Source organism: Mustela lutreola, chromosome 18, assembly GCF_030435805.1.
Source record: "Mustela lutreola isolate mMusLut2 chromosome 18, mMusLut2.pri, whole genome shotgun sequence".
NCBI classification, from domain to species: Eukaryota; Metazoa; Chordata; class Mammalia; order Carnivora; family Mustelidae; genus Mustela; species Mustela lutreola.
Window position 1 is genome coordinate 42,067,460 of NC_081307.1, and position 20,954 is coordinate 42,088,413.

General features: G+C 46.1%; 1 protein-coding gene across 2 annotated transcripts; it reads left to right on the forward strand.

The window, feature by feature from the left end:
• Positions 1-2,300: 2,300 nt before the first annotated feature.
• Positions 2,301-20,652, forward strand: LOC131820355 (zinc finger protein 431-like). 2 transcript variants are annotated; one of them, XM_059155914.1, is made up of 6 exons: positions 2,301-6,358; positions 7,074-7,230; positions 7,792-7,918; positions 8,569-8,664; positions 9,443-9,525; positions 14,146-16,437. In XM_059155914.1, exons 2-6 carry the CDS (start codon positions 7,126-7,128, stop codon positions 15,475-15,477), a joined length of 1,743 nt encoding a protein of 580 aa, XP_059011897.1. In that variant the 5' UTR covers positions 2,301-6,358; positions 7,074-7,125; the 3' UTR covers positions 15,478-16,437. The 2 variants fall into 2 exon arrangements, with proteins under 2 accessions (XP_059011897.1, XP_059011899.1); XM_059155916.1 differs by lacking the exon at positions 14,146-16,437 and adding an exon at positions 18,979-20,652 and having other exon boundaries at positions 2,303-6,358.
• The last annotated feature ends 302 nt before the right edge of the window (positions 20,653-20,954 follow it).

The window sequence follows — 20,954 nt, forward strand, 5'->3', positions numbered from 1 at the left end:
CTGCCTCTCTGCCTGCTGTGATCTCTCTGTTTGTGTCAAACAAATAAATAAAATATAAAACAACCACAACAACAACCTTCAGTTGTTAAGTGTCACTAGAGGGATGTAACTGTGACTCACTGTTCTAGTGCACATACCTCTTGCTAGTTCATGGTCCTGTCAGGCTTGCCTCACCTCAGGACATTTGCTTGTGCTCTTTTCCCGCACTGTCTCCCCAGTCCTCTTCATGAGTGACTGCCAGCAGCACTTGTCAGTTTCCATTATGGTTGCTTTTATGGCACTACACCTTTTCTTCCCTAACAACAAATACTTTTTCAACTCATATTTATAATTGTGCCTGCAGTTTTTTTTTTTAATTTATCATTTCAAAGATTTTATTAATTTATTTGAGACAGAGAATGAGAGAGCACAGGTGGGGGGTAGGGTCAGAGGCAGAGGGAGAAGCAGACTCTCCAATGATTAGGGAGCCCAATGGCATTGGGGCCTGGCAGGTGGGGGAGCTCCATTCCAGGACCCTGAGATCTTAAGGCAGACACTTACTGCCTGAGCCACCCAGGCAGTCTGAGCCTATAATTTAAAGGGAGTGGGGGACTCTACTCTTTCTGGATTTTTTTTTTTCCTATAGAGATCCTTGTAAACTTCTTTCTCCTATAATTTATCAAAGTTTTGGGTCTTGAGCCCACGTCTATTTCCCTGCCGTTTGCAGAATGGATGCTGTGTTAGGCATGAAAACCACGTCACTCTCATTGTCTGCCTCCATCAGAGCTCTTGGGTGACCAGGTGCATTGTCCATGAGCAGTCGTATTTTGAAAGGAATCTTTTTTCTGAGCAGTAGTTCCTTGATGGTGGTTTACCATATTCAGTGAACCGTGTTGTAGACAGACGCACCGTCATCCAGGCCGTGTCAATCCGTGTGTAGGGCCCAGGCAGAGTAGATGGATCGCGATGCTGAAGGACACTAGGATTTTGAGAATGGGACATGCGCGCTGGGTTCCACTTAGAGTCACCGGCTGCATCAGCCCCTCACAGGGGAGCCGGCCTGTCCTTCGCAGCTCTGAAGCCGGACATTGACTTGTCTCTGGCTGTGCAAGTCCGAGATGGCGTCGTCTCCCGACAGAAGGCTGTTTGGTCTACACCGGCAGTCCGTTGTTGAGTGCAGCTGCCTGCCTGAGTTCTCTGAGCTGGATCTCCTGGGTGACTTGCTGCAGCGTCTCCGTGGGCACCTGTGGCCTCACCTGGTCCTTCATGTCATGGAGACGGCTGCTTCCTTGAATCCCACCAGCCGAGCTCCAGAGGCTGCAGACTTTCCCTCTGCAGCTTCCCCGCCTGCCTCAGCCTTCACAGAACTGAGAATTCGGGCCTTGCTCTGGATCAGGCTTTGGCTTAAGGGAATGTGTTCCATCCATACCACTCAGGCTTTCTCCATATCAGCAATAACTTTGTTTCATTTCACTTTCTTATTCTTGTGTTCACTGGACTAGTGCCTTTAATTGCCTTCAAAAACTTCCTTGTATTCACAACATGGCTAACTGTTGGGCACAGGAGGCCTTTCCCACTACATTTAATCATTTCTAGCTTTTGATGTGGTGAGAGATGCGGGACTCCTCACTTGAATACTTAAGAATTAAGAGCCAGTGTAGAGTTATTGACAGCTTGAGATCAATATTGTTGTGTCTCGTAGAGTAGAGGCCCAAGGAGAGGGAGAGAGATGGGGACACAGCAAAGGGGAGCAGTCAGAACGTACACAACAGTGATTTTTTTTAAGCTGAAGGCAGACGCTTCATTGACGGAGTCCCCCAGGCTCCCCACAGCATTAAGTTAGTCATCTGATACAGGCACAGCTCATGGCACCCCAAAACAAGTGCAGTAGCATCATCAAACACACGTATCATCAAGATCACATCACATCACACGGTATCATCAAGATCACAATAACAAGTATACTAGTGACAATATTTGAAACATTGTGAGGATTACCAGGTGACACAGAGATAACAAAGTGAGCAAATGCTATTGAGAAGATGGTGCCAGTCAACATTGCGTCACCACGCATCTTTGTAAAAAACTATCTGCAAGGTGCACCAAGCGAGGTGTGCCTGTAGTTAAGACCTGGGTGGGGGGAGACGTTGTATCCTTCTGGGCCCCGGGGAGTTGCCCTCAGCACCCGTTCCTGGTCATCTCCATGCAGGCAAATGAAGGCTTTGTACAGACTCTGCTCTTCCCTTAGCCCGTGGGAAGAGAGAAAGACCATCCAGCACCCATTTCAAGTAAGGTTTTGTTGAAATCCTTGATATGCTTCAAAATATTATAGGTTCCAAGAATAATTTATACTTTCAGTGTTAATTTTCCCATAAATAGGATGTGTTTCAAATATTTTTTAACAAAAAGAAAAAGTTGGGACCTACCTTAATATATAAAAGAATAAATTACTTCTGAAGAAAATTATCAGGCAGTATATTTTCGTTTTAGGCACAGGCATTTGATTCCAGAAAAAATGATTTGTTTTCTTTGTGAATTTATATGAAATATAAAAGCGAATCAATACTAACTCTCAAAAATGAGTGTTCTTTTTATAGCAAGCATTTAAGGTAATGAAGTGCTTAGTCTCCAGGGTTCTCTCCTGTGCCACGGTCTTGGCCGCCAAGTCACACTGCAGTGTTCTTGCGGCAGTGATGACCTCTCCCGCAGAGAGGCATGTGCGGAAGGGGACTTGGAACAAGGCTTGTGCCAGACAGTAGTTCTACTAGAGAATAAGAAGGACGGATTGTCAGACTGTGTGATGTTTAAAGGCTAATTTAGGAAAGATAATTTAAAGAAATTAAAAACAAAAAAGCTGTGTACATAATCCTAAAGGAAGTTATATCCTTTAGGAAAACGCTTGTGTAAAATACTGATATTTTAGTTAATTTCTTTGAACAGGGGCGCCTGGGTAGCTCAGTTGGTTAAGCATCTGCCTTTGGCTCAGGTCATGATCCTAGGGTCCTGGGATCGAGTCCCATGTCGGGTTCCCTGCTCGTTGGGGAACCTGCTTCTCCCTCTGCTTGTGCTCTCCTCCCAACCCCCAAAATGAATAAATGAAATCTTAAAAAAAATTTATTTGAGCAAAGTCTTAGGGATATTCATGGAGGTATGAATAATTTAAGAGACTAGTTTTTTCATGGGAACAGAAGTTCTGTAAAATTGCTGAGACAAAACCTTTTGTGCCCCAGGAGCTGGGAGCAGACGGCAGTCAGGGGAGCTGGTGGATGGGCTGGGGCAGCAGGCAGGAGGCTTTCAGGGCCAGTGAGGAAGCATGAAAGAAGTTAAAGCTGGAGAGTGTTAATACATTTGTGCTTGTAGATGATAGCAGCCCACCTGGCAGCTTCTGGGATGGGAGAGCTTGCTGGAGGTCGAGCTCTATAAACTCTTAACCAGCCAGTTTTGGAGACTCTCCAGGTTGGCGAAAGCTTCCACCTGCTGGAGGGTATGCACCCCACCTCCTCGGGGACAGGGATAATGCACTGGGAACCCTCTGGGACCTCCCCCATGTACCTTTTCATCTGACGACTCATTTTTGTTCTTTATAACAGACCAGTAAGCCTAAGTGAAGTTTTTCCTAGATTCTAGAGCCATTCTAGAAAATTACCAAACCTCATTTGGTAATTGAGGGTTGTGGGAACTCCTGAGCCTGCGGTATTCCCAGCAGAAGTGTGAATAGACCAGTGCTGCTTTTGTGGCTGGCATCTGGCGTAGAGGGGGGCTTTGTGGGATCTGATGTTGACTCCAGGAAGAGAGTGTCCGGACACACCCGGTCTCTGCCAGAGAATTAGTTACTGGTATGAAAAAAAGACTATGTAATTGAATGTTTGGATTTTCGAAATAAGACTATTGTCTATTACCGGGTGACGGTCATTAACTAGGTGTAAGGAATGGCTGGGTCAGGGTGTGAGGCAGAACTGACCAAGTGGGAGTCTCAGTCTCCGATACTTCGGAGCACAAGCCGCGTAACCAGGCACTGGACAGGGCTTGCATACGCAGTTGGAACAAAACTGCATTATTTTGTTGTGGATGCATGTGGGAGGGAGTACATGGGGTTCAAAGTGGGCAGGAAAGATGATGGAATTAAGGGCTGGTAGACTGCAGGGGGCCCACAGGTAGGAGGAGTGATTCTGAGCAGCTGCCGAAGGGAGGGCCGGCAGGGATTGCTGCAGGGGTCTCTGGTTCATGATCTGACACGGCGCTCCTGCCCAGACCTAGGGGTGGCTTCTACCCCTGAAGAGGACCGTGTGTAGAAATTGGAGTTGGGGAAACAGACCAAATTCAAGTGCTAGCTGTGTCCCTCTTTAGCAGTGTAAGTTTGTCACACTAGTAAAGCTTTCTGAAACAGCAACCACGTTCGTGTCACTTGTTAGAGAAGTTCATGTTTCAGTCATTCTGGGCGGCTGGTAACAAAGACCTCAGACAAGGTGGCTTAGACAGCACACATTTATTTTCACTGTTCTGGAGCCTGGAAACTCCCAAGACCAAGGTGTCAGCAGATTTGGGACTTGGTGACGGTCTAGTTCTGGGCTTGGAGAAGCTTGGCGCTCAGCGAGTCCCAGCGTGGCAGAGAGCTCTGGTGTGTTCCTCTAATAATGTCACCGGTTCCTTCCTGGGGGGCCTGCTGTCATGACTACCTCTAAACCTACTCCAGGCACCACCGCCTTGGGAAGTTGGGCTTTGAGGAGTGGATTTGTGTGGGGCAGAGGGGGCGGGGGCTGGGGCATTCAGTCTGTAGCCAGCAGTCTTTGAAGGGTTAATGAATGTATGTAAATTTCCAAGCAGAGAGTCATATTTATTAAACTTTTATTTTGTCTTCCTTATTTTTTGGAGTCTAGGTATAAGGAGGTGAGTTAAGTCTACTTTTGTTTGTGATGTAATACCATTTTTCCATGAAATACAGTTAAGTACTAGCAAAATTTTGATACAAATTTAGTTTGCCAAAACTTGTTTATTTATTTGTAAAAAAGAATTTATTTGTTTATTTGAGAGAGAGAAAGCACAAGCGGGGGGAGAAGCAGATGCAGAAGGAGACTCCGTACTGAGCAGGGAGCCCGACTCGGGGCTCGATCCCAGGACCCTGGGATCATGACCTGAGCAGAAGGCAGATGCTTAACTGATGGAGCCACCCAGGCGCCCCATAAAGTTTACAAATTTTTATGTTTTTTATTTCTTTAAGAGACTTTTTAAAAAAAGATTTTATTCATTCATGAGAAATAGAGAGAGATCCACACATACAGAGGCAGAGGGAGAAGCAGGCTCCCCAAGGAGCAGGGAACCTGATATGGGGCTTGATCCCAGGACCCTGGCATCATGACCTGAGCTGAAGAAGGCAGATGCTTAACCCACTGAGCCACCCAGGCGCCCCAATTTTTTTTTTTTTTTTTTTTTGGACAGAGAGAGAGATCACAAGTAGGCAGAGGCTGAGGGAGGCAGGCTCCCTGCCAAGCAGAGAGTCTGATGCAGGGCTCGACCCCAGGACCTTGAGATCATGACCCGAGCCAAAGGCAGAGGCTTAAGCCACTGAGCCCCCCAGGTGCCCCAAGTTTACATATTTTTTAAGTATAAGATTTGTGAAATGCAGAAGTGTTTGTGCTGTTGATTAATGTAGGACAGTATTACAGGTACAACTTTACCAAAATGTTAGATTGAATAAATAAATTTCCTCATACAGTGCCTGCATTCTGTATTTTCTAAGTCAGGGGCTTTTAGGTTTGGGGATCAGGAACGGAATTAAGTAACCCTATGAAAAACTTGCTGGTTAATTTGTAAGCTCAGTGATTTTCATTTCCTTGTCTCTGGGGTGCCTGGGTGGTGCAGTTGGTTTCAGACTAGATCCTGGTCCTGGGATCAAGCCCTGGGTCGGGTTCCATGTTCAACATGGGGTCTCCCTCTGTCCCTCCTGGTCCCGCTGTCTTTCTCTCTAAAATAAAATCTTAAAAAAAAAAAACCAAAAAAAAACCCCTCAAAAAACAAAAAAAAACAACTTGCTGGTTAACTTATAAATTGAGTGATTTTCATTCCTTGTCTGAAAATAGCAAAGAATATTCATATTTTACTTCCTAGCGGTGGTAGCCAAAGCCTTCTCACACTTGCTCCAGGCAGATGTGAGAGCCCCCACTGCCCTGAGGGCCCATGGCATGCTCTTGTAGAGGGAGTCGGGGTTGCATGAGGGGTCTCCGGGATTCATGATCAGGGTGTCTGGGACCGGTGGGTGAGACTGGAGTCTCTTGGCTTCTCTTTCCTTGCTCAGCTTTTCCTGCACATTGCTTGTACTCTCTGTGACTGGAGCTCCAGAGGAGGCGAGGGGGTGGCGGAATTCTTGAGAATGCGACTGCAGGTGAGTAGAGATGGGATCTTTCTCTGGAAGGAAGCTCTGCTGCCCATGGATGGGAAGGCTTCTCTTGGCCCGAGTCTTCTCAGTGCATGGGCTGTGCTTGGGGATCTGGGCTCTATTTAACTGTTCTCAGGACCCATGGATGCTTGCGTTTGGTCAGGGATTGATCAGGAAGTCCTCTACTTCGCAACATTCAAACGAATATATCTCATTCTCCGTTCACGTGTCCTTGCAGAAGACAGATGGGCAGGATTTTCTTTTCTTATTCATTGTGTGGTCTTAGTTGGGAAATTGTGTACTCCTTAGTGTTAGTCACGTGCTGCGGGGCACAGTCGGTGCTGGAGGGGACAGGTGTTCCCGCTGTTTTCCAGAGAATGCAAGAAACCTCTGTGTAAGAGAAGAAAGAAGAAATCATTTTTTCCTCTCAATTTTAAACTTACAAAGTTCGGTTAATATATACTGAAGTTTGGAAGCTCCCAAAGATGACTCAAATCCTCTCTACTACCCTTACCTCTTTCACTCACTTTCCCTCTTTGTGATTAAACTTTGTTAAAATTGGAAATCTGACAACAGTGCTTAGGGAGTAGTTTAAAAAAATTAGCTGTGCATTTGGCAGAATATGTGTAGGAATTAAAATAAAATTTAAAATACTGAAGCACTTTTTGAAGGACCAAGAGAGGCCGGAACTAATAGAGAGGATTCTGTTGCCTTTGAACAGAAAACCAGGATTAATACACAGACAACGGATCCGAGGGTAGCTGCTGTTGAGAATGGAGAGCTCGCTGCCAGAGGCGTCACTGTGGGGCCACCCTCCAGAAGAACAGCCCCAGGAGCCCCTCACGATACTGTCTGCTCTGATCTCTTCTAAAGATCAAGTGAGTTTTGTATGCCCGTGGTGGGCCTGGCTTCATGCGTCTCTGCCTGTTTGTAGGGAAGGGACCGATCGGTTGTGTGGCCCTTGTTGGCTGTGAGAGAAGCGTTTGCACATTAGCTCAGTAGAAATTGCAGCCCCAGCCTGTATGCATTTGCCCTTCTAGCGATCTCTGTGAACCCGGGGCTCGCACACCGGACCCAGGATCGAGAGTCACATGCGCTTCTCACTGAGCCAGCCAGGTGCCTCGCAGTGCTGTTTAATGGAGGTGATAATTGCAAAGAAGCTAGTCAGAATCCCCAATTTATTGAGAGATCATTGGGTGATCTCCCATCGAGATTCTGTGATCATGAAGTCATTCTGTGCTTACTGTATGTGTCTGTTTCTCAGTGTGTCAGGAAGGCACAGGCAGATCAGCACGGGAGCATGTGGGGTTTGAGCCACACGTGGAGTTTGACCTCCTATCCACACCGCTCCCTCTTTGCCATCAGTATCCCGTGGACAGTTCTCTCCTGTGGATTACTGAGCACGGGCCTGTTGAATCACACTGTCTGTGATGTTCTAGGAGTCCGTGACCTTCAAAGATGTAGCCATAGACTTAACCCAGGAGGAGTGGACCCTGATGGACAGGTCGCAGAGGAAGCTGTACATTGATGTGATGCTGGAGAACATCACTCATCTGGTGTCCGTGGGTGAGTCCGCCGCTATCTGTCTGTTTGCTTGTTCATGTACTGATTGATAAACCTGTAGGCAGGGCCGCTTCCACGTACTCCAGCGGCTCTCTGCCCTAAGTCGTTCTACTCTGTGGCCCTTCTGTTCTGACTTGATGAAATCTGTAAATTATTTTCATCAGGTCTTTTACATAATAATTTGAATATAGTCTTCTTGGCTCAAATTGTGTATCTTTCTCCTGCACTTTCTCCAAGACCCAGAAAAATGCTGGGAATACAGTGAATAGTTTTGGGATGAACAAATCAATATCTTACATATTTTCTGCTCTGGGCGCTATGGTGAAGTTTGAGCACAGCTGAAAACCAAACATCTTGTACCACTTCCCGCATAAAAAGCCGCGGCGTATTCCAGCGGAGTGCATGTTATCGTCTTCCTTTGGAAATAATGGTAGCTGCCCTATGAGAACATTAATTTCGTTCTGGATGCACACGCAGAGCTTTCTGCACCCCTTTGAGCTGGGGTCTTGACCGCAAGCAAAGGTCTTGACTGACCGGGGGTGGTCAAGCTGAGAACCATTGTCGGTGTTGAAGGTGCTATTCTCTGGGCTGTTGTGCAGGGTGCACCCGGTCCTTCCTCCTTAAATTCACGTACCATTCTCCCGTTGATCTAGGCTGTCAGTTCTTCCAGGCAGATGTGATTTCCCAGTGGGAGCAAGGCGGGGAGCTGTGGAGGGAAGACAGAGGACTTGCTCAAGGCTGGAATCCAGGTGAGCTGGGGACACGGGCTCCGTGCGAGAAGTCTAGCGAGTGAGTGAGTAGGATCTCACTGATGTGCACGTTTGCTTGAGCGAATGAGAACTTCAGAAGACCGAGTGGCCAGGGAGCTGCTGCAGTCCTGAGGCAGCTGAGTCCTGTCATTACTGCTCTGTACTTGAGTTTGACCTCAGAGAAGGAATGTTCCTGTCCTCACAGGAGGTGAAATTTCACCTTGTGCTCTTTGTCATGATTTTCTCTCTCTCTCTCTCCTTTTTTTTTTTTGGTAATGATTTCCACTCATGTTTTCTGCAATAGCCCATCATTATTTATTTTTCTTTTTTGAGATTTTTTTTAACTTAGTTTGTGTGTATGTGTGTGTGTGTGTTCCAAGATTCATTGTTTATGCAGCACACCCGGGGCTCCATGCAGGCTGTGCCCTCCTTAATACCCACCACCAGGCTCACCCAACGCCCGACCCCCTTCCCCTCCAAAACCCTCGGTTTGTCTCTCAGAGTCCACAGTCTCTCATGGTTTGTCTCCCCCTCCTGTTTTCCCCAACTCACTTCTACCCATCTCGCAATGTTCTCCGTGTTTTGAGTTTTTTTCTAGTTGATATTATTCTAAAGTTTGTGTGTTTATTCGCTAGTATTGTTCTCAGTTTTACATTATGTGGTCATGCAGTGGTGACTGTTTGAAACACACCTGGGTCTTGTGTGTTTTCAACACTTTAATTCTCCTCTACTCAAGATATTCCTTAGGTTTATCTCTTCCTGTCTTCAATTATTTCAGGCTTAGAAAACAGCTATAAAAAGGAAGAAACAATATCTATGCAAGATATCTTCAAGGAGGACCCATCTGACTGCGGCATAATAGTAAGTCTCCTGAGGACAGACCGTGCCTGTCCATGTTGCAGGCCTGGGAGTCGGATAAGTTAATCACGTATTGTCAGGGAATGTGGTCAAAAAATTTAGTTTGGGGAAGAAATTAGCTTGGATTTAGACAGTAAAGGCTCTCACAAAAGGATAGTTTTGCAGACATGATTTATTTGCATGAAACATGATGTCTTCAAAAACAATCAACTCTCCAGTGAAGATGCTACCGAGGTGTTTTATAACAAAAGATCCACGGCAGCCGAACTCTCTGCTTCAAAGGGGAAAAAACACTGCATTGATTCTGTAAAAATCTATTAGGAACCGAAAGAAGAAAAGGAAGATCCACGCACAGATGAGGGCAGGAGTAAGCAGTAAAGGAGCCCGAGGCCGAGTCACATCTACTCGGGGACTTAGAACACCCAGCCTCGGCGGCTGGCAAAGCCCCGTGGAGACAGCCCGGCTGCAGTCCCGAAGGAGAGGCCTGGGCAGAGTGTCCTCCCCTCAGGAGGGACTTCCCACTGAGCATCCCCACAGGGGCCGTAGTTCTAGGGCAGATGACGGGGTCTGGAGTTAGACATTGGTCTGCCTTCGCGCAGTTTGGAGTGAGCTGAATTTTGTGTTACCACGTCTCTGCCTCTTCCAGGAGCCCGGGCTGTGTGTGTTTGCCTTGTCCGAGGGTCCGTTCCGGGGGCCTGGCCCAGCCTGGAGCAGGAGGGGGTGGGAGGCAAGGCTTCCAGCTCTTGGCGTCCAGACCAGAAGGGCCCGTTCTGACCTGGAGGCCAGTTGAGGGCCACTAGCCAGGCTCCCGAGGTCACTCCTGCTGCACGAGTCTCACACACAACACTGTTGAGCCTGCCTGCGTTCGTGGGGGTTGGGGGGGAAGATTATGCGGGACAAATCCCAGAAACCTCCATCCATACGATACATTCGGTCCTTGAGTCATGCATAATATGACACTACCTGCAAGGCACTTCTGATATATCCACAAGCCCGACAACATGTAAATAGTATAATAAATGTAACATGCGTACAGCATCTGTTAGGAACCCTTCTCAACAGGGTAACCAGTCCAACAACTAGGGGAAGTATTGATTGGATTAACAGTTGGTAATGGAAACTTAGCGCTGTCGCAAGCATAGATTCTCATTTAAAACTGACATCATTGGGTGTTTGTTTTTTCAGTTTTACATCTGTATACCACTGTCACTGGACAAGGTGATGGTTGCTAGTCCTATAGTGAAAGTTTTCTTGACAAGTTTGGTTAGGGAGGGGAAGAAGACATCTGATACGTTTTTGGGAGTAACTCTCGTGTCTGTCATGTCTCCAGCAGGCGAGTCCTGTGTGGAAAAAACAGTGGGCCCAGCAGGGCAATGTTAATCGTTGTCCTGGATTGGTGGGTATAGCCTCAGTTGGAGCCCAGGTGATGGGACAGCATAGAACCTAAACACGATGAGTGTTTTATCACCAGAGCCCAGGAGTGTTACTGTAGTGTCCCCTCCTTGAGCAGTAACCTTAGCAGAAGGGAGAGTATTGGCAGGTGGCTTTGTAAGGTAATTTAGCATCTGCATATTCTAGCATATTAATAGTGGCTAGAAGAGTTTTGTCATATGGCCTATTTGTACATAAGGGGTCTTCATCTGCCCTAATGGGGTCTCATTTTGCCTAGTAGGTCTATTGTTGAGGATTTTTAAAGCCTCCATTAGGTATAACTTACATTTTGATAAAGACCCACGCTTAATTTTTTTAAAAAAAGATTTTATTTATTTGTTTATTTATTTGTCAGAGAGAGAGAGAGAGAGCACAAGTAGGCAGAGAGATAGGCAGAGACATAGAAGCAGGCTCCCCGCTGAGCAAGGAGCCTGATGTGGGACTCGATCCCAGCTCCCTGGGATCATGACGTGAGCCGAAGGTAGTGGCTTAACCAACTGAGCCACCCAGGTGTCCCCACCCTTAATTTTTTATATTGTTGTTTAAATAATCTGTTTATCTGTGTCTTCAGTTCAACTTCCTGCGAGTAGTAGGGTAATTATGATAAATCCATTCAATATCCTAGGAGGGTACAAAAGTTTTATTAATTAGTTGTTAAGTGGGAGCCGTTATCATTGTGGATTTGAGTAGGTATATCATAATGGAACAGTCTCCAAGGTTTTGATAGTTGGGTTTTTTTTTGTTTTATTCTGTTTTCTTATTTATTTATTTATTTATTTTTAAATTAAATTTATTTATTTTCAGCATAACAGTATTCATTTTTGCACCACACCCAGTGCTCCATGCAATCCGTGCCCTCTAATACCCACCATCTGGTACCCCAATCTCCCACCCCCCCCCACCCCCCGCCCCTTCAAACCCCTCAGATTGTTTTTCAGAGTCCATAGTCTCTCATGGTTCACCTCCCCTTCCAATTTCCCCCAAATCCCTTCTCCTCTCTAACACCCCATGTCCTCCATGCTATTTGTTATGCTCCACACATAAGTGAAACCAGATGATAATTGACTCTCTCTGCTTGACTATTTTCACTCAGCATAATCTCTTCCAGTCCCGTCCATGTTGCTACAAAAGTTGGGTATTCGTCCTTTCTGATGGAGGCATCATACTCCATAGTGTATATGGACCACATCTTCCTTATCCATTCGTCCGTTGAAGGGCATCTTGGTTCTTTCCACAGTTTGGTGACCGTGGCCATTGCTGCTATAAACACTGGGGTACAGATGGCCCTTCTTTTCACAACATCTGTATCTTTGGGGTAAATACCCAGGAGTGTAATCGCAGGGTCATAGGGAAGTTCTATTTTTAATTTTTTTTTTTTTTAATAGAGATTTTATTATGTGACACAGGGAGACACAGTGAGACAGAGAACACAAGCCAGGGGAGCGGGAGAGGGAGAAACAGGCTTCCTGCTGAGCAGAGAGCCCAATGCACCACTTGATCCTAGGACCCTGGATTCATGACCTGAGCTGCAGGCAGCTGCTTAACTGCTGAGCCACCCAGGTGCCCCTGGTGTTTTCTTCTGGGTGGCATGGGCAGATGGGCCGACTGTTAAATACCCAGCATAGTACAGTGTGTAACCCCTGCCCCACAGATGCACGGACAGCCTCGGAAGCAAGGTGACAGCCCCACAGAATCCATTTGCCAAATTCGGGCAGGGAGTCTTCACTGCTGTATCGGCCCTTTGTACTGTTATGGAATTTCTTGCTTTTGCCAAATCCGACAAGTTGGATATTCTAATACGGTTTCTTTCATGGCATCCCGAGTGGTGGGCATCCCACAGTCCTGTGCCCACCCGTGAGTGGCTGGCCTTCCCAAGTGTCTGCTTTTCTTGTGCGCCTCTAGGGTTAGTCTGGTGTCCGTCACAGGCTCAACTATGTCTGCCACGGTAGGGCTCGTGAGGTAGCTGCTTGCTGAAGGTCTGCTCTGTGGCGGCGAGCACACTGAGCATTGACATGGAAACAGTAATTTTAGTGTTTGGCACATTGCCAAGTGTCTTTCCGTAGGCATCTTCAATAAACGCTGAGTAGTAACCAGTTGTGAACCCGTCACACCAGAATTCTTTGGATGGGAAATTTATGAATCAGTTAAGCTCAAAAGTGTCAAATATCCTTAAGTTCTCTACAGTGAGAAGTCAAAAGTGCAAGCCTGTTCCAGTTATCAGTGGAAAGAAAACAACTACTTACATCTTCTTAGCAAGTGCAAACCAATGATTAGAGAAACTTTGTCTTTTGAACAGAGAGAAAAGCAGAATTTTAATCTTCACCATGTACTTTAAAAATCCACTCATTTACTTATTCTATCCTTACCATACTTAAAATTCCAAAGATCTCCCTGCAGAAACCACCTACTTTACTTTGCATTCCTATTTTGTCCCAAGCCATTTTTCTCCCAAACAGCCAGTCCCATCCAGGACAAAATTTACCTTTTTTTAACCTTCAACAGAACCTACATTCCTGTTCTTGCATCTTTTTTTACATATCTCCTACTTTTCTGGAGGGACTTCCTCCCTTCCTCAGGAGGGACTTCCTACTGAGCATCCCCACAGGGGCCGTGGTTCTAGGGCAGATGACGGGGTCTGGAGTTAGACATTGGTCTGCCTCCGCGCAGTTTGGAGTGAGCTGCATTTTGTGTTACCACGTCTCTGCCTCTTCCAGGAGCCCGGGCTGTGTGTGTTTGCCTCGTCCCAGGGTCTATTCCGGGGGCCCGGCCCAGCCTGGAGCAGGAGGGGGTGGGAGGCAAGGCTTCCAGCTCTTGGCGTCCAGACCAGAAGGGCCCGTTCTGATCTGGAGGCCAGTTGAGGGCCACTAGCCAGGCTCCCGAGGTCACTCCTGCTGCACGAGTCTCACACACAACACTGTTGAGCCTGCCTGCGTTGGTGCGGGTCGGGGTGGAAGGTTATGCGGGACAAATCCCAGAAACCTCCAGCCACACAGTACACAACAGTAAAAATGTTTGTACATGTGGGAGTCGAATACCCTCATGTGCATGTAAGTAACCTGGGGAAGATTTTAATTGGAGATTGTCACTGAATGGCCAGCCTAGAATTTAGAGAGAACTGAATTCATATTCAGAGAATTGAGTGGATAAATATATCTGAGAAATCCTGTAACAGTCTCATCTCTTTCCCAACAGCCAAAATATCACCCAGGAGAAAACCCCTTTGAACATATTGGGTATGATGAAGTTTTCAGTCAGACCTACACATTGACTCAACATGTCTTAACTCACACTGGACCGAGACCCTATAAATGGAGCGAATGTGGAAAACATTTCAGTCATAGAAGCGACCTTTATAGACACCAGAAAACTTTCATGGAAGCAAAACCTTATAAATGTAATCAATGTGATAAATGCTTCCATAATAGAAGGAAGCTTTGCATACACCAGAGAATTCACACAGGAGAGAAACCCTATAAATGTGATGAGTGTGGGAAAAACTTCAGTCGAAACTCACATCTTCGTTCCCATAAGATAACTCACACAGGAGAGAATCCATTTGTCTGTAATCAGTGTGGGAGTCACTTCAGATATTTTTCATCTTTAACTAGACATAAGCATATTCATTCTGGACAGAAGCCTTATGAATGTCATCTATGTGGGAAAGCCTTTGTTCAAAGTTCTTATCTTAAACAACACGAGAGAACTCACACTGGAGAGAAACCATATAAATGTCTTCTATGTGGAAAAGCCTTTGTTACAAGCTCTAATCTTAGAGAACATGAGAGAACTCACACTGGAGAGAAACCATATAAATGTCATCTATGTGGAAAAGCCTTTGTTCAAAGCTCTTGTTTTAGACAACATGAGAGAACTCACACTGGAGAGAAACCGTATAAATGTCGTCTTTGTGGAAAAGCATTTATTACAAGCTCTTGTCTTAAAAAACATGAGAGAACCCACACTGGAGAGAAACCATATAAATGTCTTCTTTGTGGAAAAGCCTTTGTTACAAGTTCTAATCTTAGAGAACACGAGAGAACTCACACTGGAGAGAAACCATATAAATGTCCTCTATGTGAAAAAGCCTTTGTTACAAGCTCTAATCTTAGAGAACATGAGAGAACTCATACTGGAGAGAAACCTTATAAATGTCATCTATGTGGAAAAGCCTTTGTTACTAGTTCTTGTCTTCGAGAACATGAGAGAACTCACACTGGAGAGAAACCATATAAGTGTCCTCTTTGTGGGAAGGGCTTTGTTACAAGCTCTTGTCTTAGAAAACACGAGAGAACCCACACTGGAGAGAAACCATATAAATGTCCTCTGTGTGGGAAAGCCTTTGTTACAAGCTCTAATCTTAGAGAACATGAGAGAACTCATAGTGGAGAGAGCCCATATAAATGTCCTTTATGTGGAAAAGCCTTTGTTGAAAGTTCTAAAGAACTTGAGAGAACTCATACTGGAGAGAACCCATATAAATGTCCTCTGTGTGGAAAAGCCTTTGTTACAAGCTCTTGCCTTTGAAGACAGGAGAGAACTCATTCAACATGTACTGAAAAATATGGAAGAGCCTTCAGCCACAGCTCTAATCTAAAACAAATCTGAGAAATCATAAGTGGGGGAAATTTATGGCCATATTCATTATGGAAATGCCTTCATTTTAGATTTATCCTTACACAACATGAGTGAACTCCATTTGGAGGAACCCTGTATTTAACATCAAGGAGGAAGAGACATTAGCTGATCTGTGGTTGTAGGGTGCACAAGAAAATTCAGTCTGAATGATAATCTAATCTCCCTAGAATGGGAAATTACACGGGAAAATCTTTACAGAAGGAGGTTGCTCAAGGAGAATAACAGAAAAATTGATGCTGGGGAGCTTACTCATTGTAATATGCATGAAAAAAAAAAACCTTTTACTAGTAGAAATCTATTGTAGGCATGTGAAGTTTCACACTCTGTAGAATAGTGAATGAATGGAAGTCTTCAGTGATTTTTAATTCCTTAGTCAACTTGCAATTTCTCACACTGTATATATGCCATTGCTAAAATCCGATGAAAGTTTAGAGTTTGCATCAGAAATCCCTGACTAGGAAAAACATCTATCAAGAATGTCTAACCACACAGTTTAGACATTAATTTATATTTTTTGCTTAATGGCCTATTATAAAAATGTAAGAAACATATGTAGGATTGTGACATCATCTGGGAATTCTAAATGCAGAATTTTATGACAAGATGCAATGATTTTTTTTTTCCCCTTAAGGGACTAGTACATAGAACTGCATATGAAGCGAGGTTGTTGCTAAAAAGTACATTAAGTTGGTCAGGCCTATTTTTTCACAGCAATAATTACTGGGTTCAGCTAGAAAGTAACTAAATATTAACCAAAAAACAATACAAGATGATGTGTCATTACTACATATTGTTAACCATGTATGTAGATCATAATGATGAATTAAAGAGTGATAGTTTGTGACTGAATTCTGCATTTGTTTTCATTTTAGAATGGCGTTATTGAGACAATGAAGGGTATAGCCTGATAATAAGTGGAGTCAGTTCAGCAGCAGGATATAACCTCTATTTCTGCATCCAGTATAGGAACACCTACTTATAGGGGTTCCTGGGGGCACAGTCTGTGAAGCATCTCATTTTGGTTCAGGTCATGATCCCGGGGTCCTGGGATCGAGTCCTGCATCAGGCTCCCTGGTCAGTGGAGAGTCTCCCCCCCCCCCGCTGCTCATGCTCTGTCTTGCTTTTGACTCAATCTTTTGAAAGTGACCACTTTCATATATAAAACCTAAACCCATGTGAAGGGAGAAACATTAGTACAGTGATAGAAGGTTAAGATACACTTTTATCAGTCGATAAGTCATTCAGACAAAATCTGTACAAAAAGACGAGCCCTCAATGACACATTGGCTGAGAAGGCTCCTGAGCACGCCACCCCATCCATGTGCAGCAGCACGCCTCCCCTTCTCAAGTGCACACAGAGATTCTGCAGGGTTGACCAGATGTTAGTACCAGTGGACAGTGCTTTGCTTTTTTGCCCAAGTCATGTAGTTGCCCTTCTATTTCTCATAAAACCCTTCGTTTTCACCTCATACATGGGACACTTCTGGTTACTCTGGGATCTGTACTTCCGAAATCACAATTCCTTAGCCCCCAGTAAACATTCACCTATCTCTTGGGGCAGCTCTTGTTTTCTGGTTGGCAGATGTTTGCCTTCCTTTCTTAGTCACAGGTACTACAGAGTGAGATCTAGGAGAGCTGACTTTGGTAGGAAGTCACCAGTTCTCAGGATCCCTTTGGCAGCCCCCCCCCCCCCCCCCCAATGAGTGTGCTCCCTCTGTGAGTGCCTCAGAAGGCCCCACCGTGGAGCACCAAACCTTGGAAGGGAAAGAATTCCCCTTCATCCCTTCTAGATTCTTGGCTTGGATACCCCACCCAAGGTGAGGTCAAGGGCACAGAGGGATGGGACCCCTAGACAGGAACTGAGAAAGGACATTGGGCAGAGGGGACTATGTGGTGAAGGGCAGCACCTAGGGACACAGCACTGACCTCGCCGGTGGGGGGGTTGGGGAGGAGGAAGGGACTGTGCTGGAGGGAGCAGGGGCTCATGTTGAGTGGAGCCATAGGGTTGGACTAGGGGAAGCTGAGGTTGGTTCCCAGCAAAACCAGTTCAGAGGACATGAGGGCAAGAGAAGAGTCAAGGCAGGGTGAGGGAAGGAATCAACCAGGGCAAAGTAACCCAAAGTAACCAGATGGGCCCCCTTGAGTCCCTGGCCTGTCAGGGAGAATGGGGCCTGGGTGATGTGAGCAGGGGAAATGAAGCCCTCAGACAAGAGTGTAGGGGAGAGGCTGCTTTTTTTTCTTTTCTTTCTTTCTGTCTTTTTTTTTTTTTTTTTAAAGATTATATTCATTTCACAGAGAGCTAGAATGAGCACCAGTAGGTGGTGGTGGGGGGCAGGGGGGGAGCAGGCTTCCCTATAGCCGGGGACCCGATGTGGGGCTTGATCCCAGAACCCTGGGATCTGATCTGAAGGCAGATGCTTAACGACTGAGCCACTCTGGCATCTCAAGGCTGCCAGAGATGGCTGCCAGTACTTCGGGGCCCACAATAGTAAAGTAAAGCAGCAACAAGACGCATGATCTCCCATTTCTGAGCTGAGATGGTAGGTCATTGCAGTGGGTAGAGAACAACATGGCCCAAGTCACTGTAGGAGCTCACAGAGCTTCATCATGGTCACCCCCAGGTTGTATATTTTCATGCCTTCGTAAATGCTTATATTTTAATTTACATTTACTTATCACTAACTTTCTGAACTTGGCAAGTTTAATCATTTCTCAGCACTTTGTTTATGTAGTTGGGTTTTCTGCATACATAGTCGCTTCATGTACAGATGTCTTTCTCAATTTTTCTGTTGAATGTTAGAGTTTTTGCAGAGTGTAGCCACTGCAGAGGACATCCCATGTAGAGAGCAGACCATTCCAAGGGGCAGGAAGGGCCCCAGGGGAAGATTTTCTCATGCACTTTCTAAATGGCAGTTTTCTAACATTCATGTCCTCAGTGAGGGGATGGTCAGGTCGGTCAGGCTGGTAGTGAAGTTGGGTTTTTTGAATTTGGGGACATTATTACTTGTTTGTTTTTTAAAGATTTTATTTCCTTATTTTAGAGCAGGTGAGCAGGGTTATGGCTGGGAGAGGCACAAGTAGAGCATGGAGCATGGATGCAGTGCTGGGATGGTGACCCGAGCCAAAACCAAGGGTCGGCCTCTAAACGGAGGGCACCATCCACGCCCCCTTCTTATTCGATATTTAACAAAATGTGCCTGGTGCAGGGATTTTTGCCTGGTGTGGGCTCTACAGGCTACGAGTGAGGAACAGTGAGTGGCACCCACAGGCCTTCAGCCTGGCTTGGTGACTACAGAGGGCAAAGCGCTCTCCTGTGGGAGGAGGGTGTTCACTGAGGTGAGGGGGCCCCATATCAGACCACATGAGGATTTCTGTGTTTGTCCCTCACAGGTTTGGTGGCTGACCCAAGCACGCCCATTCCTGACCCCTTGGAAGCATTCAAATTGCTGTTTGCGTGATCACTGACCCTATGAGACTCCCAGGTCACCAACTCTGCAGAGCGTGACCCCACACTTACAGGATTTCCACTATACATTTCAATAACTCTGACCCCAAGGTTCTGTCCAAGGTTCTGTCAGAGCCCCCATCCCTGGTGCCCACAGCTCCCACATCTCTGAACAGTTTAGATCCTGGATTCTAGTCTTCCCTTCTCCAGAGCCCCCGCAAGGCCCACAGGCCTGACCCCACAATGCCAGCCACACTTTTCCCAGCCCCCCCCCCCCCCCCCCCCCCGCCGTGGGCATGCTCTGTGGGCCTTTGCTGGACTGCTGAGCTGGTGCTTTCCACCTCCCGTGGGCTCTGAAACAGTCATCACACGCTCTGATCCCATAGTGGACACAACACCCTCAGCACACACAAACCCTAACACGAGCATGTGCACACATGAGATCTGATGACATGTGTCTGTTCTGACAGTCACATGTGCACCTTCCACGCTGACCACACTCAGCAGACAAATGGCCAACCCCTCAAAGGCATACAAACCAGGGAAAAGGGAACAACTGTGTGCAGATCTTGGGAAGAGATCCCCTGGCCACACAGGCAGTCTGGCTGCACGTGTGTCTGGATCTTGAGGCATTTCACACTTGGGCATGGACATGAATGCCTGGGGCTTGGAGAGGAGAGGCTCAAGACTCCAGCCAAATGCTTTCCATTAACTTTGCTCTATAAAATACTGAACATTATAATCAAGTCTTTAATGCTTCAGCCGTGCTCAGAACACTGCGGTGTAAGGATGAGCTCAGCCCACTAGCGCCAAGTCGGGGTGACGGGGACAATCTAACGAGCCACGATGTCTAAAAGAATCCGAGAATCTAGCTTAAAAGAAAGGGAGGTTCTGTTCCTCCCAAAGTAAACTGTTAAGTTTTAAGATTCAGCCTATACTGCTCTCAAGAGATGGGGGGAGGGGGGCGGAAATCAATGTTCTTAAAAAAAAAGTACCACACAATATGCAATCTTCCATGATTTGTTTGCATCTAAAATGGCACAATCAAAGCCTTCAAAAATCTAGCAGTCAGAACTAAGTCTTCCTATGAGAAGAAATCACTTTCCTTTCTACTCCTAGATCTTAGGGTCATCTTGTGCTCAGGGGGTGCGGGAGAGATCAATGAGACAGAGCAGGCAAACGGGCTGACCTCCCTCAGAGCCTGGCAACCTCATTCTTGGCAGAGAATAGGAGAGACCAGTGGATCCTCTTACTAGGCGTTTGATACAAACACCAGCAAGAAGAGTAATGGGAAAAATGCAGAAAGGGGCACCTGGATGTCTCAGTGGGTAAGGCAGAGTCCAGATGATCAGTTAGAGGCTTTGTGCTCAGAACAGCCCTATTGCTCTTCAAACATGGATATGTGTTTTGTACATAAAAATATTAAAGCATTCTTTGCTTGAAAATATGTGAAGTAAAAGGATGTCAGTTTGCCACTAATGAGAGGATTTTGTGGGTCCAACCCATAGAAAGCAGCTGCAAATCCTGGTTAAAATACACAGAACTTTGAGAACATTATTATGTCGATGCTTGAACGGGTGTTTGACGTCCAGGGCAGGAGCATTGTCTCGTCCTCCCCGGGGTTCTGGGCTTAGTGGGAATAAGGTGGAATGTCGTGCAAGCAAGGTATTGGGGCTTCTGCATCCTGGTAAGACAGAGGTGAGATGACAGTAGGAAATACTCCCTTAAAGGGTGTATTTATGGAAGTTGAGAGAGTTGTGGGGCCAGAAAGGATTCCCTGAACTGAGATACCTCACAGGAGGAAGCCCATGTGAGGTGGTAGGACCTGCAGGCGTTTCCACCCCTGCAGAACTTGCTCAGTGTAGATGCTGTCAGCCTGAGGGAGAAAGACTTCATGAGCGAGTGAAAACAGGCAGGTGGA